Source organism: Stegostoma tigrinum, chromosome 44, assembly GCF_030684315.1.
Source record: "Stegostoma tigrinum isolate sSteTig4 chromosome 44, sSteTig4.hap1, whole genome shotgun sequence".
Lineage (NCBI taxonomy): Eukaryota > Metazoa > Chordata > Chondrichthyes > Orectolobiformes > Stegostomatidae > Stegostoma > Stegostoma tigrinum.
Genome location: NC_081397.1, coordinates 11,108,432 through 11,115,623, shown reverse-complemented (window position 1 = coordinate 11,115,623; position 7,192 = coordinate 11,108,432). Strand labels below are relative to the sequence as shown.

General features: G+C 48.5%; 2 protein-coding genes and 1 pseudogene across 2 annotated transcripts; 2 read left to right on the top strand and 1 right to left on the bottom strand.

The window, feature by feature from the left end:
• The first annotated feature begins 3,100 nt into the window (after window positions 1–3,100).
• LOC132207136 (histone H4) lies at window positions 3,101–3,412 on the top strand. Its single transcript, XM_059642312.1, has one exon. The coding sequence runs from the start codon at window positions 3,101–3,103 to the stop codon at window positions 3,410–3,412; it is 312 nt and encodes a 103-aa protein (XP_059498295.1).
• Window positions 3,413–4,364: 952 nt separating this feature from the next.
• On the top strand, window positions 4,365–4,840 carry LOC132207135 (histone H3-like; annotated as a pseudogene).
• Window positions 4,841–5,566: 726 nt separating this feature from the next.
• LOC132207012 (late histone H2A.2.2-like) lies at window positions 5,567–5,980 on the bottom strand. Its single transcript, XM_059642184.1, has one exon. It carries the CDS (start codon window positions 5,971–5,973, stop codon window positions 5,581–5,583), a length of 393 nt encoding a protein of 130 aa, XP_059498167.1. The 5' UTR covers window positions 5,974–5,980; the 3' UTR covers window positions 5,567–5,580.
• Between the last annotated feature and the right edge of the window lie 1,212 nt (window positions 5,981–7,192).

Genomic DNA, 7,192 nt, shown 5'->3' with positions numbered 1-7,192 from the left:
CGCATGCGCTCCTCTGGGTTGTGTGTGACAAAGGGAAATGCAGGGTTGCAGGGAAATGGCGGTGCAATGGGTCTGGGAGGGGATGCTCTTCAGTGGGTCGGTGTGGAATTTTAGTTGGGCTGAAGTATCTGTTTCCACATTGTAGGGATTCTATGGTGATTCTATGAAGCGTGCTGCAGATTAAGCGCATAATTGTGAACTATGTGCCAATGTTTTGTTCTGCTCATGTCACCTCTCTTACTGTTTTCAGATAGAATAAAAGTTTGAGCATAATTTTGAATGCTCCTGTTTCCTCCCGCAGTCCGAAGGTGTGCAAGCTAGGTGGATTGGCTGTGCTAAATTGCCCGTGGTGCCCAGAGATGTTTAGGTTTGGTGGATTAGACATGAGAAATAAAGGGTAGGGGAATAGGTCTGGGTAGGGTGCTCTTCAGGGGGCGATGAGGACTTGTTGGGCCAAATGGCCTGGAGCGGTTCAATGTGTGGCAGCATCTTCGAAGGAAAAAGGAACAAAATTAACATTCTGGGTCCAGTGACCTTTCCGCAGATTTGATGGTGGTTGGGAAAACGTCAGTTTATATGCAGATAAAAGGGGAGTGTGATGGGGTTTGGAATAAATGTTCGGACAAAGCCTAACAGAGAGAAGAACATTTGGACAGAGTTGATAACGATCAGACTGGGAGGTTGAATAGTAGTTTTTGGGAATTCTTAGTGGGTGGTGGATAATGGCAGGGTATGTGGTAACAAGGCCTTGTGAGGGGTAGAGTTTAGGCCCAAAAAATATTGATCTCGATACTGGGTCTGGAGGGCTGCAGAGTCCCCAAGTGGAAGATGAGGTGTTGTTCTTCTAGCTTGTGTTGAGCTTCAATGGAACTCTACAGCAAGACAGAGACAGAGATGTTGGACTGGAAATGGGGTGTTGCATTAAAGTGGCAGGCAACAGGAAGTTCAAGGTCTTTTTTGCAAGCAGAACATAGATGTTGTGCAAAATGATTACCCAGTCTATGCTTTGTTTCACAACTGGGTGTTTTAAGAGAATTTGGACAGTCCTTGTAACTGGGCAAGAATAATGCAGACATTTCAAAGAAAAAAAATGCCAGCTGTGGACATCACTGACTGGTCTGAGCATTGATTGACCCTCCTGAAATGCCCGTGAGAAGGTGGTAGTGAACTGCCTTCCTGAACCGTTGCAATCTCTGAGCTGTAGGTCGGCCCACATTGCCATTAGTAAGGGAATTGCAGGATTTTCACAGATTGACACAGACTGAACGGCCAATATACTTCCAAGTCAGGATGGTGAGTGTCTTGGAGAAGATCTTGCAGATCATGCAGTTCCCATAAACCTGCTGCTGCTGTCTTTCAAGATGGAAGTAGTTGTGGGTTTGGTAGGTGCTATCTAATTTTATATTTGAGAGAGTGGATGTTTGTGAATGTGGTGCCAATTAAACAGGAGCAGCCTTTTCGTGGATAGTACATTGCTTGCTGTGTGCAGTTGGAGCTGCACTAATACAGGTAATGGGGGCTACAGAGGGGAAACCTTTACACTCCTGACTTGAATGTTGGAGATTTTGGACAGGTTTGAGAAATCAGGAGGGAAGTTACTTGCTGCAGTATCCATAGCCTTGGCCCTGTTATTGTAGCCAATGCATTTATCGGGTGAGTCCGGTTCAATTTGTCCTTCATGGTAGCTCCCAGGATGTTGACAGTGGAGGATACAATGATGCTGAGGCCCAAGTCAAAGAATGCCTTACTGCACGACTCTGTGACACAGTTTTACACTCACACGCTGATCAGACTTGATATAGCCTCCATCCACCCTAACAGCAAGCTCTATCACTACAACCCCCGACTACAATCCCAAATCTCTCTGGTATTGTATAGGTTAACGTGAGTGATAGTGAACAGAATTGGACATGTTGCACTGACCCTGAGAACAATCCTCCTGTATTACAGTGGGGTCATCACTATTCCTTCCCCTCTCGGAAAGTCCGTCCGGGCACACACTCACCTTGACAGTGGTTAGCTACATACCCCCCATGCTGAGAAACTGCACCATCTGTGTGTCTCTGTTTAGTGGAGAACAGCTGATCTCCGGTTGGGATTGATTTTGTACTGTTCACTGTCAGAGCAGGAGGAGCAAATACAATTGAAAACATTGGAAACGCTCACTGAAGCGAAGGCCAAGCTGAAAACCGAAGTTACCAAGAAAGCAGCAAAGAAATGAACCTGGTATTGTATAGGTTAACGTGAGTGATAGTGAACAGAATTGGACATGTTGCACTGACCCTGAGAATGAACCACGTCGGGTGAGCCTGAGCCAGAGGCAGTCATTGAGGAATGTGACATGGCTGTGGAAAGTGAAATGGCTGGATGAAGGGTCTCGGCCCAAAATGTCAGCTTTTGAGCTCCTTAGATGCTGCTTGGCCTGCTGTGTTCATCCAGCCCCACACTTTGTTATGATGGCTGTGGAAATGTCAGTTTCAGTTCCTGTCCATTTCTATTTCACATATTCAGGGAGACAGTAACACTGGCGCAGAAACCCCGCTTCACAACACAGTCCCCAAGAAATGATTTTGTCTGATTCACCGGGAGCAATGGAAACTGACTTTGTCGGATTCTACAGCATCTGCAGTTCCTGCTATCTGTGAAATGGAAGCTGACTTGCTGTCTTCTGAAAGAAAGGCCAGGACATGGGCTTTTAATTGTTTCACAACTGCTTTTAAAATTGTATCAGTGATATCAGCTTTTGTGCTCCTGAGATGCTGCTTGGCCTGCTGTGTTCATCCAGCTTCACACTTTGTCATCTTGCCTTCAAAATATCCAGGTTTTATTATCTTTGAACATAAGTTTGAGTCTGCAGGTTTTCTGCCGGGCCTTGTGTTCACTGCCCTTGTGGAGAAAAGGTTGAGTTCCAGATCCAGTTGGGGGCGGGAGTTAGCTGGAGGCGGAGCTGGACATTTCTCTGCCTGTCACTCAGTTGCCTGCCCGGGCCGCCTCTCACTCTCTGTCAGCTCTTTCTCAGTCAGGTCGGGGCGGGCTATATAAAAAAGGAAGGTGAGGCACCTCGGGTCTTATTCGGCAGCGATTGGAGTGAAGAAGCGTGATGTCTGGAAGAGGGAAGGGAGGTAAAGGCCTGGGAAAGGGCGGAGCGAAGCGGCATCGCAAAGTGCTCCGTGATAACATCCAGGGCATCACGAAACCAGCCATCCGGCGCCTGGCTCGCCGTGGCGGGGTCAAGCGCATCTCGGGCTTGATCTACGAGGAGACCCGCGGGGTGCTGAAGGTTTTCCTGGAGAATGTGATCAGGGATGCGGTGACCTACACTGAGCACGCCAAGCGCAAGACGGTGACTGCCATGGATGTGGTGTACGCTCTGAAACGCCAGGGCCGAACTCTGTATGGATTCGGCGGCTGAGCAAATCGTCCCTTTTCCAGCGAACCCAAAGGCTCTTTTCAGAGCCACCCAAACACTCCGATTGAGAGCGGAGACCTGAGGATGGGGAACCAGCACATAGGGCTGGTGCAGCGACTTTTAATTTTGCATAAATCCTTCAGGAAATATATTAACTTCGTGTGCCGCGTTGCAAGAGAGAGAGCGCGATTGTTAAATTATACTGTCTGCAGTAACGTGTTTTATAATCAAGATATCCCTACACTACAGATAGAGGTTTCACGGCCAGTCGAGACGATACGGTTCTGCAGCTGGTTATGTCACATACAGAAGGAGCGGCCGGCTCCGTCATGCGACCATGGCTGATCTGTTTCTCAACCCTAAATCTTTGATTCTCTTCCATGTGAATACCAGAATATCAGTAATAACACCAGCTGTCCATACCAGGAATAATAATTTGCTCTGTCCGTAATTTTGGGCCCAGGCGCAAATGATACATATTACAGTGTTTGTCCTTCATTGACGCTCCCAGGAATGATAATTTGTTCAGTTTTGATTCTGGTAGCCGTGCCGAGGTTTTAGTGGCGTGTTCATTCCACCTGCCTGTTAGAGGTGCGTCAGGAAATGATTCAGAGCCCTCTCCGCGCTGACTGCAAGTTAGGTTCACAAGAAAATTTTGTAAAGCATAAGATATAATCTTAGGCGCAGGCGCATGGGACTTGTTAATATTTTGTAAGGTCAGGCTGAAATCGGCGGGCGATTTGAAATTGACCAACTGTCATTTCAAGTTAACCAATCAGCCTCCAATAATTATTTTACTGCCTTTTCTGTCCTTCAGTGGCTGTTTCTCGGGGATTTGAGGGACGGGACTGTATCCAATCCCAGCTCTAGGGCGGGCTCTCCATTCCCTTAAATAGGCAGCGCCGCAGCAGACTCAGCATTGAGAGTAGCAGCTTGTGTGTGTGTGTTGTAGAGAATGGCCAGAACCAAGCAAACAGCGCGCAAATCCACCGGAGGGAAAGCTCCCCGCAAGCAGCTGGCGACCAAAGCGGCCCGCAAGAGCGCTCCGGCCACGGGCGGAGTGAAGAAGCCTCATCGCTACAGGCCCGGCACGGTGGCTCTGCGGGAAATCCGCCGCTACCAGAAATCCACCGAGCTGCTGATCCGCAAACTGCCGTTCCAGCGCCTGGTGCGGGAGATCGCTCAGGACTTCAAGACCGACCTGCGCTTCCAGAGCTCGGCCGTGATGGCCCTGCAAGAGGCCAGCGAAGCTTACCTGGTGGGTCTGTTTGAGGACACCAACCTGTGTGCCATCCACGCCAAGCGGGTCACCATCATGCCCAAAGACATCCAGCTGGCCCGGCGGATCCGCGGGGAGCGCGCCTAAACGGAGCGTGCCCGGCCCTGTACATTCACCCCGAGAAACACAGCGGCTCTTTTCAGAGCCACTAAACTGTCCCGAGAGAGTAGCAATCGTCAGGCACTGGACTTTAGTTAATGTCAACACACAGCATGCTATTGATGTCTCAATGCAACAAGACTTACAGAAAATGAATGGGTCTGGGCTGCACGAATTGATATTGAAGACGAGGCAACTCGGGACGATCAGGTTTATAAATTTTCAGTAATCACAACAAATTCAAGTACTGCATTCCACCCTTTATAATTGGTACATTTCCAATTGAACCGCCTGTGTGGGAATTGCTTCCCGTGGCGTTTCCCCAGCTGTAACTGAACTTGCCGGAGAAGGAGGGTGGGAAACAATCGCCAATTTCAAAACCCGCCACAGTATACAAATGATTTTTGTAGTTTCGGCCATGCAATCGAAATTTTGCCCAATCTCCCACAAGTGTATTCGATCCTCTGAGGATGGTCGGTTCTGTCTCGCATGTCATCTTTCTGGGGCCGAGCTATTCCATGTCTCATGTTCCCTGGATGGGGATACCGCTTTGAGTCACTATTTAAAGTCGCAGTCGCTGTCCCTGCAGCAAACCCTCCAAATTTATTCGTCCCGTTCTAGTTTTATCACTGTTAAAGCGAAAACAAAAGGGATTATTTCTGCGCATTTACCGGACCGTGTTTGCACATAAAATGAAAATTAGTTAGCCAACAGTGAAAGTCTAGCTGCTTTTCACTGATGTTGTGGGTGGCTCTTAAAAGAGCCTTTGGGTTGTCAGATTCAAGAAGTGTCTTCACTTTTTAGTGGCGCCCCCAGCGGCGGTTTTCTTGGGCAGCAGTACGGCCTGGATATTAGGCAGCACCCCACCCTGAGCGATGGTCACACCTCCCAGCAGCTTGTTGAGCTCCTCGTCGTTGCGCACGGCCAGCTGGAGGTGCCTGGGGATGATGCGGGTCTTCTTGTTGTCCCGGGCCGCGTTACCGGGCAGCTCGAGGATTTCAGCCGTCAGGTACTCGAGCACCGCAGCCAGATATACCGGCGCTCCGGCACCCACACGCTCAGCATAGTTACCCTTTCTCAGGAGCCTGTGAACACGGCCCACCGGGAACTGCAGCCCAGCCCGGGACGACCGGGACTTCGCCTTCGACCGAGCTTTACCGCCACCGCCCTTTCCTCTCCCAGACATCGCCACAGTCTCAAACACTTTCACAGAAAATACTGCAATGCGGCCACATCCCGCACTCTTATACCTTCGGGAGGAATGGGGGTGCGGCCATTGCTGATTGGTCACATTGTTCAGTATCTCCTCAGATAATAAAATGTGAGGCTGGATGAACACAGCAGGCCAAGCAGCATCTCAGGAGCACAAAAGCTGACGTTTCGGGCCTAGACCCTTCATCAGAGAGCTCTCTGATGAAGGGTCTAGGCCCGAAACGTCAGCTTTTGTGCTCCTGAGATGCTGCTTGGCCTGCTGTGTTCATCCAGCCTCACATTTTATTATCTTGGAATCTCCAGCATCTGCAGTTCCCATTATCTCTCAGTATCTCCTCATGTCGTTTCAATGCCCAATCAGATATCTGCTTCCCTCACCAATCCGGAGAGGGCCCGGGGAGGAGGCCGGAAAATCCCGGCGCCAAATCTTCAACCGCTTTCTTTCAAACTGGAGAAGCCCGCCAATAACTTCGAAATGGGTAGAAGTTTTACAAAGAAGAATGCGTTCATACTTCAGATAATTTACTTGTAGAATACACCTATATACGTCAACACCATCTCTGTCTAATTTCCCGGCCTAGTTGAAACCAACTATTTTTGATCTTGAATTCCCCCCACCCCGCGAAAAAACTTAACATGAAGCGGAAGGGGGAAAGAAAAGCCCGCCGAAAGTTATTCTCTGCACAGATTGAATTTAATTCACATCTACACCCGGATATAATAATCAAAGTATCACACAACTGTTTCTTTCTCGTTGAACTCAATACTGCTTTAAACAATATTTTACAATCTCGCTCCCTATTGCACAAGATCAACAATGTTTCTACTTTTGCGATGCCAGTCCGGCAGCTGTTCTGCTTTTATCTCAGTTCACTTGGAAATTTTCCCGCCGACAGCAGAAAGCCTCATTTATAGCTTTCTGCAAAACCGGATAGAACCCGCGGGGAGATTTGAAAATAAAACAAAATTCGTCGGCGTGGAAACCGTAGGAAAATACCGGCGCCAAATCATCAACCGTTTTCTGTCCGATTTGAAAAGCCCGCCAATATGGGCAATACGAGGAAGAGGTTTTACAAGGATTTTTGCGTTAATGCTTACGATTTAATTTCCTTTCAGTTAAAAATGTTCACTTCACATAATCTCTCTCTGTCACTCCCTAAGCCACACCGTTTTCAGAAAACATTGTAAAATAG

Coding starts and splice junctions, on each gene's coding strand:
- LOC132207136 (XM_059642312.1), top strand. CDS start 3,101: ATGTCTGGAAGAGGGAAGGGAGGTAAAGGCCTGGGAAAGGGCGGAGCG.
- LOC132207012 (XM_059642184.1), bottom strand. CDS start 5,973: ATGTCTGGGAGAGGAAAGGGCGGTGGCGGTAAAGCTCGGTCGAAGGCG.